The 25,549-nt window shown below is 36.4% G+C and overlaps 2 protein-coding genes across 11 annotated transcripts in view; one reads left to right on the top strand and one right to left on the bottom strand.

Moving 5' to 3' along the window:
* Positions 1-3,454, top strand: part of LNX1 (ligand of numb-protein X 1) — an 84,483-nt gene extending 81,029 nt beyond the window's left edge. For all 5 annotated transcript variants that reach the window (XM_040595638.1, XM_040595648.1, XM_040595667.1 and 2 more), the window contains 2 exons: positions 1,109-1,267; positions 1,983-3,454. In XM_040595638.1, the coding sequence (XP_040451572.1) occupies positions 1,109-1,267; positions 1,983-2,118 (295 nt within the window). In that variant the 3' untranslated portion in view covers positions 2,119-3,454. The remainder of the gene's footprint in view (positions 1-1,108; positions 1,268-1,982) is intronic.
* Positions 3,455-3,643: 189 nt separating this feature from the next.
* FIP1L1 (factor interacting with PAPOLA and CPSF1) overlaps positions 3,644-25,549 on the bottom strand; it is a 42,887-nt gene continuing 20,981 nt past the window's right edge. For 5 of the 6 annotated variants that reach the window (XM_040595725.1, XM_040595686.1, XM_040595709.1 and 2 more), the window contains 8 exons: positions 23,677-23,770; positions 22,442-22,595; positions 17,236-17,262; positions 16,617-16,671; positions 14,812-14,867; positions 9,185-9,404; positions 4,642-4,779; positions 3,644-3,891 (listed from right to left, as the gene is read on the bottom strand). In XM_040595725.1, coding sequence (XP_040451659.1) covers positions 3,744-3,891; positions 4,642-4,779; positions 9,185-9,404; positions 14,812-14,867; positions 16,617-16,671; positions 17,236-17,262; positions 22,442-22,595; positions 23,677-23,770 — 892 coding nt within the window. In that variant the 3' untranslated portion in view covers positions 3,644-3,743. The remainder of the gene's footprint in view (positions 3,892-4,641; positions 4,780-9,184; positions 9,405-14,811; positions 14,868-16,616; positions 16,672-17,235; positions 17,263-22,441; positions 22,596-23,676; positions 23,771-25,549) is intronic. The other variant, XM_040595701.1, reaches the window with a different exon arrangement.

Raw genomic sequence — 25,549 nt, 5'->3', positions numbered from 1 at the left:
GAAGAAGTGTCAGCTGTTTCTTAGAAACCTAAAGAGTCTCTGAATAAAGCTTGTAACAGTTGCTTGCTGTAGACCAGCCTATAATTTCAGATTTGGAATAGCAAAATCATTTTCAGGGTCTTCAGTCATTCCTGGGTATACTGCTAATGACGAGTGGGTTAAGTATTAAGGACAGAAATTTCTGTCGCTCTGTAACCAATTTTTCTTTTTTCCTGCTTGGTTAAAAAAAGAAACAAAGCAGGTATTGAATTTAATGTACTTGGAGAAATAGGCAAAGTGTAAGAATATAGTAATCTTGCTACTCTTGCTTTCCCCCTTCCTTGTTTCAGCTAAACTTTGATTCAGCATAACTTAACAGTATCATAAAATACGTTCAGAAGACAGAGGGAGAAGCAGATTTCAGCTCTTACCATAAAATCTTGTGTTAATCATTATAGCGAGGACAAGCCATCTTCTTGACAGTAGTCTCAGTACTCCAAAGCACTGACTGACAGCTAAGTTTTGTCTTCAGTGCTGCAACTTACGACGTTACTTGACAAGAAAAGCTTAGGATCCCTTCTTCCACTGCATTCTTCTTTGTGTAATTTCTGTGATTTTTGCAATTCTGGCTCATTTCACTGGCCTTGAAATTATTTAGCTTTAACATGCATCACAGTAATAAATGCCTAACCACTTTTGACACAGTTTATCACATACAGGCTCTTACCTGGCAAATAAAACAAGTCACTTGACTGTACAAGGTAGGTAAAATACAATTTCTGGAATCATGGTTTACAAATACTAAATCCGATCTCCCTTAAGTGTTTTTCTCCATCACTTCCAATTGCAACTAGACCACTTGCCTAAGTTTTACCCTGTGAAACAAATTATTTAGTATTTTAACCCCAAGATTACCTAATAACCTTACTTTCAGGATAACTGGTTGTGGAAAGCAATGCTACAAAAGCAGAAGGGAAGTGGAAGCATCTAATACGGTGGAACTTTGGTGCTATTTTTCATCTTCAAAACACTCTATGGGTGTATGAAAAGGCAGATTCATCACTAATGAATGATTCATCAGAATCTGAAGTTAACAATAAGACATTTTAATTAGACTGGTTTCTTTCAGGTATTTGTACAGCTGCAAAGAAATTGTATTACGAAGAAATACATCTGGAAGTCTTGGCTTCAGCATTGTAGGAGGTTATGAAGAACACACTGGGAACAAACCATTCTTTATCAAATCCGTTGTTGGGGGGACACCAGCATATAATGACGGCAGAATTAGGTAATGATAACTACCTAATGAAAAGTAGCATTTAAGTAATTCCTTTATCTAGTTCAGTTGTGGGTTTTTTTTCCTTAAAAACAAGTTTTAATGAAGACAGCATAGGGGTAAAAAAGGGACTAATTGATACAGAACTAACTCTGACAGATCTGGAAATAGGACGTAAGTGTCCTGAACACGTTTGCCTTCAGAATAGAATGTTTTCAGATGTCTAGCCATCACTGGTATATGAATAAGTACTAAGATAAAGTCAGTTTGACCTCTGGGGTAGTACAAAGCATGCCAGCACAAAGAAGCTTTCCCACATCCTCAGCTCAAAAAAACTCCCGAACAACCAAAAACCTTCCTGCAAACACCAATACAATTTAAGAGAGTAAATGCAGAATTATGGAGCAGACAATTAAGAAGTCATAAAACATTGTTCGGAACATGGATTGTTCCCACCTGATAGAACTATATCCTATTTTCTTTCAAATATGTCTAGTTAATTATGAAGTTGTAAGGAAAAGCAAAAAAACAACAACCCACAAGCAAAGTATTTTGACCTGCTTTATTCCCTTATTCATGAACAGTCGTTGGCCAGAGAAGTAATAGTAATACTCCTTTCTACCCCTTCCCCGCTTAGAGGAAGCTTAAGGAGATGCTTTTGGCATTTGCAGACATTAAGAAGTCACCTTGTTGAATTGTTCTCTCATATTTGTCTTTGGTTTTTCAGATGTGGTGATGTCCTCCTTGCTGTCAATGGCAGAAACACATCTGGAATGATGCATGCCTGCTTGGCAAGGATGCTCAAAGAACTGAAAGGAAAAATTACTCTCACAATCGTGTCCTGGCCTGGCACTTTTTTATAAAACAAGTCTTCATGGAGAGTATAACAAGTAATTTAACACAGGGGGGAAGAAAAAAAAAAAGAGGAACGTCAGTCTTTGCTGTTTGTGGGGGATCAAGTATGTGCTTATAAAGCAACAGTTTGTGAAATTTCAACCTGCATGTTAAGAAAAGTCAAGTTTAGGCAAAGCAGGGACACATCGGAAAAATCACTTCAGAGTGATTTAAGCTACAGACGTAAGTCTTTCCTTCCTCATGTTCTTAAGGGTTTTTTTTTTGTTGTGTTTTTTTTCTATATATGTATTTAATGCATTATAATAGTAATGAAATTCAAGGAGCAGCAGCTCCTGCTCACCCACTTTACAAAAAGAAATTCTTGAATAACTTATTGAAAGATTTCTTGCCATTTTTCTAGTTGCAAAAATCAGGTGAAGGTTTTTACCCAACGCGTTATTAGCACTTTGATTATGTGTACCTTTTCATGGTCAGCATGAAGCTGGTATTTAGTCTGTAAAACTGTGAATTAAATTTCTAAAATAATTTAAAAATATCTGTGTAATTGTACAGCTATTATTTTCACCCAAAACCAAGTGACCTAGTTTCCCTGGCACGTTTTGATTAATACTATTGAATCTAGGCTTTTTATATAGAATTATTGTTTTTAAGGAAGTACACTGCACCCTACTAAAATCATTAAGTAAGTCTTCTAAATAGCACTCTGGCAGGGCAGTACAATTCTTGCAGACTGCCATGCCAATCACACTTTATACTGTTCTGGATGGAGTAAATCTGAAAGTGATGATGGTCTTGTATTTTTCTTAAAATAGTTATTTGCCTTTTTCTGCAAATTACCATGTTCCAAAGTCTTATTTTTTTCCTTACAAGCTAGCACTGGGAAGAGGATGTTTGTTAATCTTCACCATGTTAAGGACAGCTGTTCCCCTAGAATGAAGACTTTAAATGAACTTTCTTTTAAGCCACTGAAAAGCAGCAGGGATGATTATCCAGCTTAGTTCACCCTTATACACCCACACAAATCAGACATAATTATCAAGTATATCATCACCACACTCAGTGTTCTACGAGACTAAGAACAATGAGCACCTTTCCCAGCTTCCCTCTTTTTTTTTTTCTTTTTTTTTTTCTTTTTTTTTTCTTTTTTTTTTTCACTTTAGTACAAGGTTCTTGAGGAGTCTGCCATTCCTGCTTGTCCCTGTAGTAAAGGATGACCTTTTCAAATATGAACTCCAAAAGCTACACTAAACCCACGCTGTTCCAGATGTTGGTATACAGTGAAGCGAATGCACACTGTTGCTAAAGTCAGTAAAAGAATGACCTTCCCACTGGCTTATGAAAAAAGGAGACAATTTAGTACAAAGAATTTAAGCCCTACGTATATTGTAAGAGCACAAGCCTCTAGCTGTAAGATATTTTCTCACTGTTTCTTAAAAGACAACGTCAGTCTAGGAATCTTAACAGAAAAAATCATTCTTTTATTTTCAAAAAAAACCCCAAAGTAACCTTTGATTTCAAACTAACAGAACAAGATTAAGAGCAAATTATTTTAATACCCAGAAAAATAACAAGATTTATAGTAATCTATTTCTGGCACTAATATATATGCAAGTAGGCAAAAAATCACACAAGCCTATTCCACAGGGGCAGCTTCAGTGTTTTCCTGTTCAGGAGCAGGTTCACCACTGGCTTCTTTTCCTTCTTTGCTTCTTTTGGATTTTTTGTGTTTGTGCCTTCTGTGGCTGTCCCCTTCTTCACTGTCATGTCGACGCCTGCTGTTACTATATAGACAGAAAAAATACCTCAAAAAGTTGCATGACACTTCAGGCCCCACTTAATTACGGAGTATCAAAAAACCAGCCTTTGCATTTGTATCTGAAAACTGGCACCTGCTCCCGTTCCAACCCATACGGTATTTGGATGGCAGCGCCAAACTGAGTTTTTCATAGAATGGTACATAGGTCCACCCATCCTGTACTTCTTGTTGGGAAGTTGATTTTTCACATGATTTTTCACATTTTCACATTTGTAACCCATATTCTAATCGCAATACTTTTTAACATGTCATGTCCCTATTAGCATCCCTTAATAGTTTAACATTCCTATTGATCCCGTTCCCTGGACTTTTAAAGTTAGAAAAAAAGTTAAGTTGAACAACCTCTACAAAGTGACCGTGAGGGTTATTCTACTTACTAGAAATTACTGTTGAGTTCGTACGTTAATGCTGCTGAATGTCAGCTTCACTCCCCCTCTTTCTGACCCATCATTTTTACCCTTCTTTCCCCAATTATTTTCCATAATTTCTGTTGACTAACTAAGACTGTCACATACATCATTCCACATGAAGTTACTCGGGGCCAACATTCTTTTTGTCTGTCCACATTTTATATGGCAGACTTGTTCCAACTAGTACATCTAAGTGTTTGTAGTCTTTCCACAAAACTCCAGTTTGTTTGGGGTTCTTTTAAGAGTTTATTTTTTTAAACTGGTCAAGTCTTTCGTATCCTATTAAAAAAAAAAAATAATCAAACCTTCGAGATGACTTGTGTCTTGTCTCTTCTTTCTCTCTGTGTCTCCTGTCTCTGTGTCGGTCTTCTTTCTCTCTACTTGTTCTATGGCGGTCATAGCCTCTTTCTATATAGTCTCTGTATCTGTATCGTTCTTCATCACTGATTAAAAAAACCAGAAGATATTTTCAGGACAGTAACACTAAGCAGTATACATATTAAGGAAATAAGTTCTTACACACTCTCAAGATAAATGACAGAAAAATCTTAATGTTGCTTCTGGTTTTCCAGATGACATCCACAACGTATGCTAAAAGGACATTAAAGTTTTTCACCTCACATGCTAGACTTCTGTGGTTAATGGAATTTTGAGCCAGGATTGTTCAATAAGAACGGAAGGAAAAAAGAATACAACTGTGTTACGTTAAGTTTATACAAAAGTTACCAAGGAGTTAGCTTAAAACTATATCTAGCTGAGAATGAAGTACAATCCTACACAAATTTAGTAATGTTTTCCAATCAGTGTGCAATGCTCAATGCTTATCAGCACAATTTTTGACTATTATATCATTTGGGTAAATTAAATTACATTTTGGTACAGTTGATCCATTTCTTTGCTTCAAGAAAGGAAAAGCTAGGTGCAAAGAGACCTACAGTAAAATATACCTGATGTTTTAGGTTGCTTTTAAAATTAATTTTTCTCCAGTGCCAATGATATTTCTACTTCCAACTCCTCTCTTGGATTACCATGACTGCTGCCCTGTCACAAAGCTGGTAAAAACCCTAAATATTACAGGCTCTACAAGAATTTAAAGGCTTTACTTAAGAACCTATTTTTATATTTTGACTTGATGAAAAGGGCAGTTCTAGGAGTTTAGCGAAATTTTTAAAAATTATGAGAGCAGTATCTATAGTTAGCCAATAATACTCAAATGCTATACCAGCATAGCTTCAAAAGACATGATCATTTCATCATTTCTCTACCAAGAAAATCCCACCCAGATACCAGTATCATTTAATAATGAGTCTTAAGACAAGACCAAAATTTAACTGCATTAAACCTTTTTTTTTTTAAAGACTATCTTAAATCTAAGATATCTCTTCCACAAGGAAGCACTACAACGAGACACATCATGTTTTTTACTCAAGGCAATACAGCCACAGAACATGAATTCTGATCATACTACTCCACAGCCAGCTTAAGGCACCCTAGGTTATAGTCTAGAGTGTGAAAATAAATTCAATTGCTCCACTGAGATATCAAAAAAACAGATAGGTAAACTAAAGCAGTTTGGGGTGGGGGGAAGGGAGAAAATAAATCCCAAATCTTACAATGCTGAAACTGCAAGTCCTATGTTTTTAACCTGTTTCTATCTGTATTGATCATTTACCATTGTTTTACCCTCAACTTCCCAGTCTACTATCAGGGGAAGGAAGGAAGGATGGATGGATGGAAGGAACGTCGGGGATACGTTTAGAATCCAAGCCTCTTTCTACTAAGCATTTCTTCTTACGAGAAACTAACTCAAGGCTTCAGGGAAAGGGGTAAAAACAATAATTAGAAGTTTTCTTATCAGATGTCACAGAAAGATGAAGGTTGATATCAACTGCTAGCTTGTAGGACAAGTCATACTGAAGAGAAGACAAGCCTAGCTTACATAGTTTTGCAGTTCAGAATGACAGTCCTCATTTGATCTATGTTTGAAGTGTGCCCTAACTCGGTGTGTAATAAAGGAGCTCCATAACGACAGCATGTGCCTGGTGAAGTCTAGTTATAAAGCTCTGGTTTAGAATACAAAAAAAAAGGATAATGTTAAAAATGAAATTAAAATTAGGTTCTGAAATCTACCAAGAGTTATAACCAAAGGTAAAGTCTGATTTGAACAACAACAGAAAATTTTTGTTAGATGTGGGATTCCTGTACTAACACACCTTTAAAGTGCCACTAATCACAATTTTACGCGCCTTACATTTCTGCAGGGTGGCAAGTAATAGAAAAAGGTAGAACCAATTCAACTATAGTTTACTCCCAATATCTGACATTCTTCCCAGTAACATTTTGATGACCTGTATCTAGAAGTTAAAATTTGAACGTGTAACACTGTGTCCTGACCAGCTTGCCATAAGAAATTAGATGGCTACTTGTAGACTTACAGCTTGGTTTCAAAGCTGAGACCCAAAACCTTTAACCTTAACCCACAGTCTGCATTTGCTCTGTTACACAACTATTTTAAAACACTGTAGAAAAGGTTAAAAATATTATTGACATTACTTCTTAAACCTTATTTTGGCAAACTAAGGAACCATGACAGCTTCTAAGTGTGTCTGAAAATATATAACTCATTTCTATAAGTAAAGCAAAAAATCAGTTTGCCAAGTCCAGTATGTTGGGAGCTTTAAGGAACAGGAATAAATGTCATGTACCCAATGTTAGACCAGTGATTTCCTTCACATTTTTTATCTGGGCTTATGTTACAGTTATTAAAGCCTTCCAGGGACAGTCTTGAGAGCACTACAACCTTTGACCTGTGGAAGAGGACCTATGCCCTCCTGGCAAAGAAGCCCAAAACCAGTCCAATCCATAAAATCTTTGTTCTTTACACCTTTGATTACTTTTTCAAAACAGACTGCAAGTTATTAACTTCAGAAATCAGGAGATCTCACATTGGTAGAGATGTCTAACTCCTGGTTATCTGTATCCAAAAGCTTTCCCATGTTCAACAAAGAATGACTGAAAGATTTAGGCTGGCAGGGACTTCATGGAGGTCACCTGGGCTGACCCCTCCTCAACAGAGGGCTAACTCAGAAGTATGGTCAGGTTGCTCAGGGCTTTGTTTAGTCAAGTTTTGAGTATCTCCAAGACTGGATATTCCACAACCTCTCTCTGCAACATGTCTTAGCACCTGATCATTCTTCTTGTGATTGTGACAGCTCAAGGTTCATTTTAAAATCACATTTCGGTTGTACTACTAAAAAAAATAATCCCATTCTCTTACCATTTTAAGAAATATCGAAGCACAAATACAGGCTATTTATTTGGAAAAGAACTGCTAAAAACACTGAAACCAGTAATTTCTGAGCAGCAAAAAGCTAAAGTTGATGTATACTCCAAATCCCAACACAGAAAAAAGCTTAAACAAAGTTTAAAGAAAGGGAATTCAAATAAAAGTAATGCATCTGTGCAGTCTCTGAAGTAGGTTGAATTCTCTTCCTTATAGCTCATTTAATTTTATTTTAAGTGCAGAGAACTGAAAATAAACCTTCTTAAAAAACACTATGTCTACATGTTCTGTCTTAAGCCTCTCCCACCTTCTCTGATTCCCAAACCAACTTACACTAGTTAAGGGCCTCCCGTTTTCTTACACAGCCATGTGGCAACAGCTTTGCTACAGATGGTGGATAATTTAGTCACACAAAAAAAGTTGAGGCCTGCTCTTCCCCCTCCTTTACAGATAACGCTGGCAGCAGCACAGAAATTTCTTGAGGCCTGGAAGCTATTAAGGTTCATTTCAAGCACCCTTGAATGACCAGGCTTCTTTCTGGCCCTCAATCAAGCTGTCTGAGAAACAGATGTTTAGTTTGGTTTTGAGTTCTCAGAAACTGACCCCGAACATAGCACATGCACACAGGAGAGGACACTACCACATCAGCATACATGGAAAATCCCCCATGTTGCACCCAGTTTGGGTCTTCAGCTAACATCATAGAAAAAAATGTCATCTCTCAACAGAAGAAATGTTTACTCTAGGTATGCTCATTCCCCACCCACTGGTAAAAACAATCTGCCTAACAGCTATTGTATATAGTCTACAAAAATTGAAACTTAACAAAAAACATTGAGAGAAAGCATCAGGACATTTACTCAAAAATAGTTAGCAAATAATGAGAAAAGTAAATTTAGATAAATCTGGCAAGCCAATAGACCTCTGCTCTACAGAGTCATAGCAAGCGCAACACTAAATGCTTTGTACTTGTGCACATGAACCACAGAACAGTCACAGCTTTTTTTTTTTTTAAAAAGCAATTAGAGTTGAAAGCTGAATAAAGTTACCTGCCATTATTTTCATCATCTGCCTGAAAATGAAAAAAAGTTCTTGACTTTGAAATAATAGTTTTAAAAAGATATGACAGATTATTATCGAGCCAGTGCTAATGACCAAACCAAGAATTTTAGCAGCTAATAACACCATTAATTAAGGTCAAACGTTGCACCACATTACTCTTAGCACTGAATTTGCAACTGAGATTCGTTTAGGACTTCTACAGCTTTTTCTAAAGCTACTGATACCAGATGGATGGATATGTCACTCATACACATGGCTTAAATCACACCTTCAATCTGTAAACCACTACGACCAGTTTGGACGTATATTGTCATTTTTATACTTCTATTTTACATTTAGAAATTTAATTATATTTTCCAAAAGAAAAGGGGGAAAGAGGAAGAAGCCACACCCTATAGCTCTTTACAATATACTGTTGAACACTAGATTTTAATGTTGAAGTACAGTATTTAACACACAGGGTTTTCAGCAGAGTTACAGCATGCTTAAGACATTTCACTAACCTGTTGAACACACTTGGAGTTGGACTGTGATCTCGGTCCCTTTCCCTGTCTCTGGTACGTTCTCGATCTCGGTCCCGGTCCCGGTCGCGATCCCGATCTCGGGAACGCTCTCTCTCACGTTCCCTATCCTTCTCTCTTCGTGCATAGTAATCCCACTGTTTGCTGGTGTCCATAAGACTAGACCATGAAGGAGCAGAACCTGCAAGGTGCGGAAAGGTGACTAAAGAAAAAGACGTGGGTATTAGAAAGAACAAAATCTGATAGCATATGAAAACTGTAACACTACTTATGCGTGAAAATGCAGACATTTGTCAGCCGCCTCCAACGATATTTTTCGATCTTCCCCTTTCATGTGAAAGTTAATTCTGAGCAAACTGCATCTTTCCCATGACGCTAATAAAGATCTCTGGCACTCATTTAAATACTGGTTATGAAAATGTACAGAACCAGGATATACACCACAAAGACTGTCTAAATACCTAAAAAAAAAAAATAATTGCGCAAAGACTTGCTGAAAGAATCTAATTTTATGTGGTCAAATGGCTTTGCTTTGGGGGAACAACAAAACAAAAACACAACCAGAAAACAAAACTGCCTTTTAAACTCAGTGGCTCTGAAAGTCCAGTTCAGAAAAAACAAGAAAAAAGGATGCTTCCAACTTTATATTTAGATACCACTATTTTTATATTTTGTCCTTTAAAATCATTGTATTTAAAATACTATGTTAGTTACAAATTTCTCATTCACTAGTTTACATTCTATACTGTGCTTTGCCATATAGTTCTGATTACAGATCAAAAATAAATACTCAGAAGTAAATTCCATAAATTCATTCTCGGGAGAAGAAATAATGCTACCCATGCTTTCTAAGATACCATTTCTAATGAATGCTCAGCACAACCACTATTACCAATAAATATAACAGTTTCAGAAAACTGAGCATATTATCTTAAAGATATCTAAAAGATGATATGCTGAAAAAGTTAAGAAGGAACTCAACACCATCTCACAACCTTCTTAAGTAACTAGCAATGGGAAGAGAGGAGGGAAATGCTTCTCCATTGCTTTCTGCCAATTCCGATGTAATAAATAACTACTACTCTTAATGCCCCAATTGTTCTGTCTGGCCCTCCCTCTCCAGAAGTCCCATGAATGCATTCTGTAAATGAAAAATAAGGTCTGAAGTATTTAACTGGAAACAGCACTCTCTAGTGGACTTACAGTACCGAGGACTTCTCACTTTCTGCTTATCTGCTTTGCTAGCCAATGACAATACAGCCGTCAATAAGGCGTTTGTTTTGAGTTCCATTTCAATATCTATAATATGAGAACAATATTCACTTGATTCCATGGTGTTATGAAGAGACAGGAATAGTATAATTAACATAAATATCCACTGAACAATATAAACTATATATATAAACTAACGCTGTTTTTATAAAACCAGTGCCTTCTGACAGCTATGTTCAGACTGCCTTGGCTACAACATCTGGGGTACGCCTGCCCCAAAAAGCTTCAGCAGCAGCTTAAGACAGCAGTTTGCCCAGTGTCCAAAGGAGGTATACAAAAGACCTTTTGAACAGGCAGTGGAGCAGGAAAAAACATTTCATTGTCAAAATACATTTGCAATGAAGAGCATTCTAGGTCTTTAAAAAAGCATTTATTCGAGGTTTTGCCTCTAACAAAATGCTTGACGCTGTTTCATTTCAGGGCTACAGACAAAATGAGGAGTTAATAGAAAAAAATGTCCTGATACAATAGTATGTTGTTCATTATACTGCCAAAACCTGAAAATTTTCTAAGGAAAGCAGCCAGAAATAGCAAAAAACCAGCTGGACTTTAAAGACTGCTAATTTCCTTGACTTACCACTGTGTCAACAACATATGTATGGTCTACAAGACACTGGCTGCCAGAATATTCTGATCTAAAGCGTAAACTTAAGTTTAAGTGTATACTACAAAGCCATTATTAATGATAGTATAAACTTTTATGATAAATTTGGTTACTCCCTCACATCTGCAGTAACTCTCATCAGATAGAAGTATGTCATTTCCACCCCAACAACCTGAGATAAACCAGTTATTTGATACCCTGTGCATTTTTGTATCTAGATTTTCACCAGTAATTATTTACAGCACACAAGAAAATTACTTTCTAATATGAATTGGTGTTCTGTGTTTACTAGTTAGAATGAAGCAATTTGTCACTTTCAGTATTTCTACATGGATTATCCTAATAATTTCTACAAAAAGAAAGAAACTTCCAAAGTTTAGCTCTGATTTTATTTTTAAAACAGCAAGAGGGAACTTTAAATAAGCAATACTTTTGGAGACTTAAGTCCTGTTTTGGAGATGGTTAAGAAATTTAAAGCTGCATGGTGTCATAGTATAAGGCAAATTATTTAATCACATCTCCTTTAAGCCTCAAAAAAATACTGACTCTGAAATTGTTTCTGCAAGAAAAATAAATTTCTTGCAAGTTGGTAAGATAGAACATTTAGAGCACAGAACAGAGAAATGCTTGAGGAAGAGAGTGAACAAGCATACAGTACAAGTCACTTCACTGGCAGAGCAGACACAGTGCCATGTATTGACAGCTCAATAAAATTCAAAGATCTGATGGCAAAGGTAGCATTGAATTGTGAAAGGATTTACAAGCATATTGAAGAAACTGCACTGATGCAGTGGAAAAGCACAAAGACAAAACAGACATTCCTGAAACTACTATGCAACCATCTTAACGGGTATCTTAGTATTGCTATCGCCCTTGCAGTGGGAAACAAGCCTGACCACTAGGGAAGAGACACAAAGGCATATTAGCAATGAGCCTTAATCAAGATTAGTATTTTTTCCAACGTGTTCCATATGCTTAAATTCCTCCACAGTTTTGACACAGCCATAAAACATACAGACTGGCAAAGACGACAGGTTGGAGATTCAGTGCTATCATCCAAAGCAACTATTAAATAAATATACTTAGCGACTCTTGAAGAAAATGATCATCTGTACCCTACTGCGCCACTGAGCCCTCAATTTACCTAAGTTCGGATGCACAGAAAGCACTGGCAAAATACTGGCCAGAAATCACGTTGTGAGACAGGGACTGTGAGAGTAAGATGCTGGCCAGGAAAACATATTTCACTAAGAGATGAACAACAGTGATAAAATGCCACTGAGCCTCTACAGATCCAAAAATCTGTATGACATGCACAGCTTAGAGACAGACAATTCACTTTGCGCAGCGAATAGGAAAGCTTTTGCCACCACACGGATGCCAGATACACTGGAAGATGGGAGCAGACTGTGCTCCTTGGTTTCCATGACCATACAAAGGTAAACATAGTCTTTTAACCCTGCTGAAGGAGTTCAAATTCAGTGTTTGCATTATCACAATGACAGTCATCTTTTGTATTTGGTGCTGCAACGTAAGTGTGCCAACAACTCTGAAGGTCAACATAAAACTTGGAAATATTCCTGCATCCCTGACAACACTTGACAGAATAGCCAATTCTAACAGAAGAGATTCCAAATTGAAAAAAATTCTAAATTGGAGAGTACATTTTAGATGCAATGTACATACTAATGACTGTAAGATTGCTTCACTTATGCTATGCTGCATGGCTTTAAATATTAAAGCTTCAGCAAAATAGTCACTTAGGTATCTTTGTTGTCTGCCTCAGCTCTACCTTTTTGCTAAAACTTCAGCAAATAGTTCAATTATTGATAAAAACGTTGGTAGCATAAAGTAGCTGTTTGTCCACATCCAGAATTCTTGAAAATATAACAAGCTTTCATGCATGAAAGCGAACACTTGGTAACCGATGAGGATCCTTTCAATGTCAACAAAGTACCACTTGTTAGTCCACAAACTGCTTGAATGTCAAGAAATTACAAGCCATTCAAATACATCATTTTGTATATCCTCTCTAAAGACTTAGGAACATTTGGGAGATATATTATCAAGGTTTGATCTGTGCTGAACACTATGTATGTCCAGAACGGCACAGAACTTTCCCTACAATCTCTCCTCCCAGCAGCTAGGGTCCAAAGGAACACAGAGCAAGGAGATAAACTGAAAAAGGGTAGGTTATGATTGGACATAACGAAGTTCTTTATGATGAGGGCGGTGGGACACTGGAACAGGTAGCCCAGAGAAGTTGTGGATGCCCCATCATTGGAATTGTTCCAGGTCAGCTTGGATGGGGCTTTGAGCAACCTGATCGAGTGGAAGGTGTTCCTGCCCATGGCAGGTGGGCTGGAGTAGATGATCTTTGATGGTCCCTTCCAACCCAAACCGTTTTGTGATTCTGTGTTTACTTTATCTTCCCAATTTGGGCTAGATCAGGAAGAAGCTGACATCTTAGTATTGCAACCACTCTTTTGCCTCAAGAAGCAGAGATGTGCTTTAGAACTTAACAGTTCTAAACTCACTGTACGTTCCATGGATGTCCATTTGATTGCACAAAATGAAACTTTTATTTTGGTTCACTCTTACTATAAAAACCAGAAAGGGGTTTTTCAGCTCCGTGTTTTTTCCATCATTTTTTCCATACTATTAACCAAAAAAAAAAAAAAAAAAAAAAAAGAGAAAGACTGACTTTTCAACAAGATAGCTCAAGATTATAGTATCTTAGACTAACAGTTTTTTCAAAGGAGAGATACATCACTCAGAATTTCTCAGTGATTGGTCTTCGTTGGTTACAATTCTGGAAATCTCGGCAGTACTTATTCTCCTGCTTCGAAATCCTACCATTTTCTTGGAAAATTTTCCATGACTTGTAGTCCATATTAATGGTGTATTATTCTTCAAAATCTCAGTTCTGCAAAAGCAGCGTGGAAAGATATCCAGCATACAAATAAAAAAGCAAAACAATAGTATTTACCAACGGCTGTAAAATTGGCAACAGCATGTATCTGTCTACAATGGCAGGCAACGGGCTTTCATGCTGGGATAGAGTTAATCTTCTTCTTAGTAGCTGGTGCAGTGCTGTGTTTTGGATTTGGTGTAAGAACAGTGTTGAGGGCACACCAACGTTTTTGGTTGTTGCTGGGTAATGTTTATACAAAGTCAAGGACTTTTCAGTTTCTTAGGCCCTGCCAGCGAGAGGGCTGGAGTGGCACAAGAAATTGGGAGAGGACACAGCCAGGACAGCTGACCCGAACTAGCCAGAGGGATACTCCATACCATATGGCGTCATGCTGAGTATATAAGCTGGGCGAAGAAGAACGAAGGGCGGCATTGTCGAAGTTATGGTGTTTGTCTTCCTAAGTAACCATTATGCGTGGTGGAGCCCTGCTTTCCTGGAGATGCCTGAACACCTGCCTGCCAATAGGAGGTGGTAAATGGATTCCTTGGTTTGCTTTGCTTGCGTGCACAGCTTTCGCTTTACTTATAAAACTGTCTTTATCTCACTTGAGTTTTCTCACTTTTACTCTCCTGATTCCCTCCCCCATGCCAACGCAGGGGAAGTGAGCAAGTGGCTGTGTGGTGCTTAGTTGCCCACTGGGGTTTAACCACAACAATAATGAATTACTGAAAGGACATTTTTAGTTTCTTAGCTAAAAACCTGATATCAAACAATTTGATAAAGGGCTAGTCAAAATTTTCAGTCAGCCAGCTTACTCACCACTGCCATATGAGAATGCACGAACAGAACGACCATCATAGCCAGAAGAATGTCCACTGTGGAAAACAAGATACATGTAAGCATCCAGTTTTACCATCAAAGCTCCTGCCATTAATATATACTTTTAAAATTATCACCTTGAATTCTTACCACCATACAGCCAAAACCAAAGTATTTGTTATAAACGGATGCAAGTCCTCCATTTTGAGCATTACTAATTAAAGAAGCTATCAACACAAATATTTCATGTTTTGCTACATGAGGTGAAAATACCATTCTCTCCTCTTAAATTTTTAAACAAAAAAACCCCTATCATCAAACCTCCTCTTCTGTATTTTCAATGCATTTTCTATTTGAAATGTTTCTTGCATCGTAAGATGTTTCTGCACAGATACTGAACTTAATCTTCAATTGCTTTAAAGTACTTCATTCATGAATGAATCCTCTCATTCCTTCTGTTAAAAAGTAGGTATGTGAGCTTATCTAAGAACAGGTGAACTTCAAATGTGTAGTTACACAAATAAACTATTAAATTAGCTACACATTTTCTAGGCTGATTTCTTTCAGTGGTAGCCAACTCAAGTAGGTAAAAACCAGAACGGTTAAAAAGGATGGTATGTGCACAGGACGTAATTCATACATATGTGATTCTTTCATGACTTTTAGCACTTTCTACATAACCTGAATGAATTATCTTTGCACCACTTAACCTAAATGTTATTTCTGTTCTTGAAAGCGCTTTAAGAAATAAGTTTTGGGATAGCTTAGTTTACAAACAATGATAATGAAAGGCCAATGCGACATCTTAACATTTGAAAATATGAGATTCAGTTCCTAGGTTCCACAATGAACTTAATTTTTTCACATCATATCTCAGAAACTGTAAAAATATTCACTACAAGTAAATGCAATGACTGCTACTTAAGTATCAGATGCAGCACGCACTGCAACTGTCAGTATGAAATAAAAAAATTACTTTCATGCACATCAAATGCATCCAGTTAGGGTTTTTTTTCTGATTTAAATCAGATGAGGATTTTCTCAGAGATTAACCATCATTATCCTGTCGCATATATGTTAATAAAGTTTTCAATTTCAAAGGAATAGATATGCACACCTTCCTTCAGTGAAATCCAAAGGACTGGAAAGAGGTGTGCAGCATCTTCGTAAGCGAGCTTTGTGTATGACCAGCTTTTGGCCTCTAGCAAAATATAAATACTTTTCAAAGACTGTGCTGGACAACTCTTTTTTCTTCCTTTTAAGCATATATATACACACACATAAAAAATATATGTACACATATGCATGTATATAAAAAAGGTATTTAGAAAAAACGTTAGGTCTATTAAAGCCAAACACTTAGAACACACACAGTAGAAATACAAATTTGGATTCTGTGGAACTCTGGCATTTCTTATATTGAATCTGTGGCCAATTTGTTTATTAGCATAGGATATGTATAAGGATAGGCTAGCTGACAAGGATAGGGTTCACTTAAATAAGCCTTCAGACTACTAAAGAATACTTCAACAATCATTACCTTGACTTTGTTAAGTCTTGGTTTTTATACAGTGTCATAACTCAACTAAGCTAGTAAGTTGTCAAGTAACATACTCAAAACAACACTAAGTGTCAGAAAGGTGAGATGAGTAACTTTTCTGTAAAAATAACGTAAAAATCCGAAACCGTCTCCCCACTTCAAGAGAAAATCCATAAAACGCTGGATAGTACAAAAGGCCTTACTGATTTATTTCAGTTATAGAATACTGATACATTGCTTTATAAGATCTCAAACAAATAATCACCTTTCTATTGTGGGTATGAGGGAAGGTGGAGGACCGCCAGGTGGTGGTGGAAAGCCTGTAATAATAAATTAGGCAAGGGTGAAAAAAGAAAAAAACAACCCCCAAACCATGAACACATAGAAGAACTACACTAAGGATTCAACAGCAAACAAATTCCAGAGAGTACAACGCAAAATTTTTCTCAATGTGTAAAATGGGTTTTATTTTGTAAGAATGACTACTACTTTCCAGCTTAACAAAGGTAGAGTATTAAACATATATTATCAGTGCTTCAAATCAAATATCTTATCATTCTTAAAAATACAGTGATTAAGCAGCATGGGAAAATTCCTGAGTATCTAACAATACTTAATAAACAACAATTGCAACTATTTTCTACCTAGTTGAAAAAAAGAAATGGAAAGACAAAAAGGAAGCACAGATCTAAGAAACAGGCTGGTTAGGTCCACTAGTCAACAGCATTTTCGTATATTTTCTTTTCTGCCTGTCATGAAGATAACTAAGCCTACATCTATACATAGTTTTGTATTTATGAACTTTTATCTATATAACTATAAAAGGAAGTTGGTAAATTTTCATTTCTTAACCAAACGTGGAAAAAAATTCTAAGCAAGTTTACCTGGTGGTGGCACTGTTATTGGTATACCTAAAAAGAGAACAAATAAAATATAAGTTATAGTGATAGTTGATGTTTATTATCTGTAGATCTATTACCACATACATGATCAAGAAGAATGACTAGTTATTTTCTGTGTCCTCAGATGCAAGATCTCACATTAATACCAACTGTTAAAATTTTATGCAAGCCTTGTGAAATCTGGCTTTTTATCTAAACTCCTATTCTTCAGGATCTTATTTAATTAGAAACAAAAGTAATGAAGAATGACTCTGGGCCTCAAGATTAGAATTAAATCCATAACCCTAAAATATTTAGTATCCAGAAGGAAAGTAACATCTCATTGAATATATTTGTTTTAATTTATATTCCATGACTGGATGAAAATAAACACAATTGGCTTCTGACCTTTAATAGCTTAGTATAGGAAATAGGAGGACCACGTGGAAAAAATACTCTAGCAACAGTATTAGACTTTTCAGTAAATGCTGTACCTCACTGCAATTATTCAGTTGCAACTTGGAGGGAAAAAAATGTTTGGTACCCTGTTTTCTTTTAAATATCTAAGAAAGGAGCATCCTTTAATGCAAACAAATCTAAGCCTGTTCTAACTTTTCTAGTTTTCAGACCTAGCTTAGCTGTTCCAACTCTAACTAAAAGCTGAGGAAATTCTTCACTGCTAAAATACTGCCTCAACTATAAACCCATCTTACTTGATTATGAAAGGAAAGATTACAAGGTAAAAATCATTTGTACACTTTAAAGGACATTATCTTCTCATACTTTGCAAAGAACTAGTTTTACCTCAATTGGACACAAAACACTGTTACATGAAGGTAACAAACTGGGCTAAAACAAGATTGTCAATATTGTTTTACAATATTGTCAAACAAAATGGACAACTTTACCAGGCACAAAGCTCTTTCAATTATGAGCAACTCTGCTTCCATTAAAAAAAAATACTTTCAATCTGACAACTCACTGCAAGACTTTTAGAGGGGGAGAGAACAGAAAACTTTGCCAAGTGTTACAGCAAAACTGATGAAAGCATCCAAACAGAACAGCAGCCAGATCCACCTAAATTAAAATTCATCTCATCCAAGCTCCAGACTTCATCATTCAGAGAATATCCTAGATGTACTAGTCACTGTATGACTAATTTTATGTGTACATCATTAGTTCAACATTAGAAATAAAAGACTATTGTATGGCAGCAATATTTAAATACATCTACATATTATGTCTAGAAATACCAACTGCTCCCAAATTGCCTTGGCAGAAGGACAGAACCAAGGAATATGCAAGCTGAGTAAGAGTAATCGGTATCAGTGTTCACTAACTGCTGGTGATTTCACTGACACGAATTCTTACCAGCATTAATCCTATATGATTAAACAAGTTGTGAAACAAAATTGAGGTTGCTGTCCAATCCTGAAAACCCAATCTCTCAGCCAAAATGTAAGCCAAGAGACAGTGAACCCCAAAAGTCAAATTTCTGAACTGCATAAGCCATTTTCTCTTCACCAGCACACAAGCTTTCCAATGTGCACAATGAACATAAGCTAGAAAAATATCAGAAGTTCCCTCAAATCAGTTAATGTATTAGGTCTAACTTATGCTTAAAAAAAATTTTCAATTGCTGCACTAAAAACAGTATATTATTAGCGCTGAGCATGGCTCTCAGCACTACGCACATAATCGCTTGGAAAGCCATCAGCTAAATACTCTTTATAAAAAGGAAGAAATTCTGATTGAACAATTAATATTCTGCACAGAATTTTATCTTGTGCAGAAATACAAATAAATTCTCATCACAAGATTAAAAGCCAAATGAAAAATTTCACTTGAGAGCCATTCAAACAAAACTGACTGAATGTAACTAATATCCAAAGACCAAACACCCAAATAATTTTAATGCATTGGTTAATGCTGGGTATTATACTAAAAAAAACACATAAGCATTTTTTCCTCAAAAACCTTTAAGAACATTTTAAAAGTCATGATTAATGATCGTACCATTTTAAGACAGAAGCTAATTTACTTGATGTTATCGTAATGGAAGGAACAGTCTTCTGCATTCCAAGTTAGCAAGTATCACTAAAAAGATCTAAACAAATCTTTTCCCCGTCCTCACCTTCTTCACTAACACACAAATGTGACACAAAACAAGAAAAAAAACCCCAAATAATAAACTTCAGTTAACAGAAAATCAAGAATCTCTTAACTCTTCACTCCTTTGCCTTCTACTAACAGTGTATGAAAATATACTTGAAGCATCATCAGCCAACTACTTCTAAGAAAAAAAAAAAAAAAAGATTCTGTAATACTGAGTCATTTCTTGCAATGTAGGACTAAACTTAAGCACAAGTACAAGAGCTGACATAGCATAGATCACACCATATCCCTACATGTTGTACTGCCACAAAGATATACCCGACCTAAACCTAAATACTCAGACCTGTGTGTCAAAAGCAATCCAAGTGGCATTAGTGCAGCATTTTACATAATGTGCTCAAAATTGCTTCCAAGACATTTTATACCATCCTACTAACTCAAGGCTGCTCAGTATTTACAGAAAACCACATAGGTTTTACTAGAGGAAAGCAACGCCACACATGCTCTGCTTGCAGAGTAAAGAATAAAACATGATAATCTTGCCACAGCTTAACAACACACTGCAAATTAGCCACACTCTGTAATAGCGCACAGCAATGTAATGCAACTCAACTTCATGTAAAAACTTCTTTTGCCACAGGGTAAACTAAGTCAAGTTCTCTCTTCTTTATCACAAAATAAAAAGTACATGCTTAGATTGCTGGGGCTGAGCAGATATACAGTTACTTACTAAGCCCTAATATAAGGTCGGGCAGTTAAACTTTCCAAAGTTATGCAACAGAAGTTCAATACTTTATTTTTTTTAGTATCACAAATACATGTCACATTTTAACTACACTCTTAAACCAAAACACATAAAGCAACTTTTAAAGCCTGTTAAACAGAAGCATCCACATTCTTCTTTAGATTCAAATTACTCCAACATAGCAATAAACCAAGCAAGCAAAAAGCAACACATTTTTTTGCCACAGCCAGTGATCTCCTAGGAGTATTTGAGGATTTTCTGCATTTGGCCCTTTGAATCGTTCCAGGACTCATGCCTCAAAAAAAGATTTGAATCGCAAGAGTGAATGAATTCAGAACAAGAGGTCTAACTTCAAAGCAACATCCTTTTTCAAAGGGGCTTTTGGAGGATGTTTTATATTTGGAATACTTAAATTTTCTGGCAAGTAGTCCCAGTTTAATATTGGGTAAGAGTAGTTTTTTTCCTCCTCCTCCATCAAACCTAGGAGGGATGGCAGATTCTATTTTAGGAACAGCTTTGAAGATAAAGAGCTGGCAACAGCACAATTAAAACACAGGCCTGAAGAAACCAAATCCACAGCTCTTAATCGTTATTTTCGAATCTACTCGAAGCATGGAAGGATGTTGAAGGAGACCTTCTGAACAAGTGTATGTCATAAACCTGCCAGTAAACCACAAGACTAAAGCCAAATCTGCTTGCTAAGTCTGTAACACATGTGGATTTCTTTCACCTTTAAAAACTCAACAGGTGAGGGGGTTTGTAAGAACAGTCCAGTACACCTGTATGACATTCCTGCATGAAGCGCATTTGGGGTGTCTGTGGGGGTTCCTCTCATGCTTTTAATAATACACAACTTGGATCACCTTTTCTGTACCACAATTACAATAATTACTTTCTAAAAACTTGCAATGCATTACCTATATTACTTTATCAGAAAGGTTTTAATGCAGCTTAAAAACACAGTTTGCATTAATGTCACGTTCTTCTCCTTTCTGTCCCGCCTGCAGTTAGAAAACACAGAATTGCCACAACATTCTGTGCCACAACAGCAGCACATTCTCTCTTCAGGTATTTTTTATATTTATGCACAAAAACTTGGAAAAGGGCACAGAATTATTTCATCTTTAAATCTCTTCTGTTTTCTGTATTACACCATTTTGTGTATGACAGTAACTGATGAAAGCCAGAGCTCACCAGGCAGCAGGAGTTAATTGTTTTAAAATCATGAGCCACCACTGAAGAAAGCAACCTCTTCTACTGAAGATTTAAATCCTATAAAGCCCCACACAAAGTTGTTGCACAGAAATAATGTTACTTCCGTGCTTATACATAGGAGCATTATCAGGGAAACTTTGAAAGATTCCCTATGCAAACAGAATAGCAAAGAAACTGCTCAGCATGATTTCAGAACACGTCAAGCAAAAGAACAAGGAACAAAAGGAGAACAAAAGGAAAGTGGCTCCACCTTAAATCAGTCTCTTCTGTAAACAAATCCTTCACTTTCTTACTCAAACACTCTCCAAACTTTCTCCATCTACTTTCACTTCTCACTGACCATTCTTCTTAGTTCTTGCTAAGTCCTTTGGAACTTAACTCCTTAAAATGACAACACAACAATTGGTAACTGCACCAAATGCCCATGACACTCTCCCCAGTAAACGTCCATGAACATCAAGTTTCATTAAATATTCAGTAAATATAAGTAAATTTCAAACCAGATTTTATAATGAGAAAAGTGCTCAAAGAGCTTTGATTCCTGAAGATTCACAGGCACAGGATGCTGAATAAAAACATCAGTTGCTACGAAGACCTCTGACTGAAAGAACGCATACTACACAAATGCAACTCTTATCAGACTTATGGGAATTCATGCACACCGTGAGGGGAAAGGGAATTAAAGCTTCTGTTGCTGCTTTGACCTTAGATATCAGAGAATCCATCTTCTGACACAAATTCATGGTATGCCATGCTTTTAGTTCAAAAGTTTGTAGAATTATTTGTCAACATGTACCTCCCAACAGCCTTAGCAGTAGCTGAACTATAGAAAACATCTTTTCACTTGAAACATTTTCAAGGACACGAGATCCAACATTTAGTCCACACAAGGGCCAACATTTAGGCTTTAGGTAATTATTTACTACTTGGGATTACACTTACTGAGAAAATAAAGACAAAAGTCTGTTTCTGCCTTGGTGATATATTTAAGAAAAGAGTAGAACCCAGAATTCTGAAATTCTTCAAATATAGCCAAACGTGCATGGAATGGGCAGTCTTTAATTCATTATCATCAAGCATTTGATGTTAATGCATCTCCCATTCTTCACATCCTATGTAGTGCAGGATATTTACCTGGTGGGGGAATCAGAGGTGGAGCAGTACTGACAGTTGGAGGGGGTGGGAGGAAAGGAGGTGGTGGAAGGTGGGTAGGTGGAGCTCCTGGAGGGAAAAATGGAGGTGGCTTGGTAAAATTGTCTACTTCAGGATTAGATCGTTCTGAAAGAACCTGTAAAATATCAAACTATAGTTACAATTGCTATGTCAAAAGGGTAGAAGATAGGTTTCCTCTCTTTCCAGTTACTACAACAGGAAAGTATTACTTATGCACATAAAAAGCCATATTCAGATGGTTTACGTTCTATCTGCATCCCTACATTCAGCATCCCATACTTGCGTCAAGTACCTCTGAGGGTCTAAGAGCAGCCAGTAGGGAACAACAAATGTAAGATCTGAGAGGGAATATAAGCTGTCTGAATACGGCCCAAAACATCATCTTAAATTTCCAAATAAAGGAAAATGTTTTAAGAATCAGTATGAAAAGCATGAAGAAACCCAAAACTTTAAATTACTGTGAGATGAGCCAAAAAACACATCAGTGTTTTCAATAGAAGCACTGCAATCCATTATTATTTTCATTCTTCAGCCTTAACCTAAGTCGGTATGGAAATGCAGCTAGGGCACCAAGCAACCTAGATTCTTCTCCACAGGTAAGTCAGGAGAGAAAAAGCATATGTATTCAATCTTAACATATTTAATTTGTTTTCTTTAGATAATCCAAGCCCATAAAGACTAAAATTTATAAAGATTAGTCTTATGATTTATGGTAAAATAACACAATAGTACTTTTTTAAAAATTGTATCAACTGTTTCTTCATTCACAATTTATTTTTAAAAGACTCCATTTCTCAAACTGCATACAAAGGCTTTCACTTTCAGCATTAGTGTCTGGCAGGAATAAGGTTGAAATGGACAGTCAGTTTAAATATTTATCTTGGTCACATAGTACACAAAATGCTTCCCAATGCAGATCTAGCAGGGCCAATGCTGTCTCCTGGACTTTATTAAAATATAATCTGAAATATTGCTTATTTCCTTTCAGTTAGAAGTATACCAAAACATTTATCTTTTAAAATATATCAAGTATTTACTTAATATAAATATACAATTAATGCCACAACTTTCTTTCCGATCTTAAAACTACTTCTGTATTACTCATTCACATACACCAAAATGTTTTAATCAGAAGCTATGGGGAAAACACAAATGTCTTCTAGTCAAAGATAGTGTGCAAATCTGCAGTATAAAACCTGTATGTTGCTGTTTTCATTAGCACGCCGTCGTCCTTCCACCCTGCTGATAGTGATGGTCTGTCCAATCACATCTATTGTGCCAGATAATCGCCTGCAACACAGGACAAATGAGAATCAACACACACAATTAGAAAAGGAAAAAATTTAAAAGAAAAGAGAAAGAAGTCTTCCAGACTTCTCTTATTCTAAATGCCAAAAGTTCCTTCTCCTGTATAAAACTTAAAAGATCATTTCTGAAGAACGTTCAATGTGGTAAGTTTGCTGAACTATGCAAGCATTTAGAACTAAACAATGCAGCAATAAAGACTCCTGTAGGACAAAGGCTGACTATCCACATTCTCCTTCCATCCCCTACCAAGATAAATCTACACTTCTGTTACTTACCAAAGAGAAAAAGGAAGAAAGAAAAAAGGAATACTACAGTGGTATTACAAAAAAGCCTCAATATGAAAAAATACATTAAACTCCTACAAAAATCTGAAGTAAAATAGTTACAAACTAATCATTAGAAGTAATTTCTAAAGTGCAATAAACTATATTGGAAGATCAAATGGAGTAAGTTAGGAGGCAGAAATAAATATAAGCCAACTCTACCATGTATACTAGTGATAGTGCATCACATACCAAACAAAATCAGTCACCACCTCTCCTGTCTTGGAATACGCAGTCTTAATATCAAACAGAAGTATACAAAACTAGTTGACACTGACTCTTAAACTCTGCATGAAACTCAAAGGAATCTTAGACCAGACTTTTCTGTTCCTCAGTTTTACAAATGCAAAACACCTCTCTCTCTCCAACACCTTTAAAATATTTGCATAGCTAAGCACTATGTTCACCTTCTTTAAAGACACCAGCAACAAAGGAGCAGAAGTCCCACCTCAGTCTCCCTCTTACAACCCCATCAGACAACAAATGAACATAATGTAAATTCAGAACACCTACCTTCGAAGTATTAGTAATGGATTTTTAGAGAAAGATGACAAGGAAAGTGACATGCATACACATTCTTTCCCTCCCACCTTCTGCCAATGAAAAATTTAAGAACTTCCCTTCCCATGCAGCTGTGTTTAATAGTCCCTGATTAACTTGCATTTGCACAATCTTTCAAACACATTTTCACTTTTATCTCCAGCGATGAGATCTGTTTCAGCTATTTTTTTGTCTGACAACTGTATTTGGTGCCCTACAGTCCTTGTGTTTAAAAAAAGAAGAGAGATGCCTGTTCTTTGGCAGTGTAGTATTTGTGGTACCTCTGTTCTATCTCTGATCAGTTGTCTCTTTCCCGAGCTGAATCCCGAGCTACATGTCTCCTTATATAGAAGTGACTCTAACTTTATTATTTATTTCATCTTTTTGTGGACCCTTCCTACCACTATTATTTCTTGTCTGACAAACAGAACCACAGATAATATTCAACTCTCAATGCATCGGCTTTATAGAATACCATAATGACTCTTCCCTGTTTGTTACCCACTGCCAATGATGACTACCATTCCATTTTCTTTATTTTGGCTAACACTCAAAATTGAACTAATATTTTGGGAAGAAGCAACAATCATTCCAAGATCTCCTTCTCAATGTTTATGGTTATTAATTATTAATTTGAAGAAGCACCTCTTATTTAGAAAAATGAAATCTAGGATCTAAATTTTCAGTGGTTTCAGTTCACTATGAACAGGTTATTCGAGTTCACACTGGAGTCAATGTGTGACTCTTAAATGCAAATGAATCTCACTTCAGTTTCCAAACCAGTCTATCAATTATGCCTGTTAGACTTAAGTTGTTCCCACTTTAAAGTTAACTCCCATGTACATATTCACATATTCTGTTAAGAGAGGTACCTTTAAGAACCCAAAGCCATCTGATA

This window comes from Falco naumanni, chromosome 1 (assembly GCF_017639655.2).
Source record: "Falco naumanni isolate bFalNau1 chromosome 1, bFalNau1.pat, whole genome shotgun sequence".
NCBI lineage: Eukaryota > Metazoa > Chordata > Aves > Falconiformes > Falconidae > Falco > Falco naumanni.
Note: the sequence above shows the minus strand (reverse complement) of the source record. Positions and strands in the feature narration are given on the sequence as shown.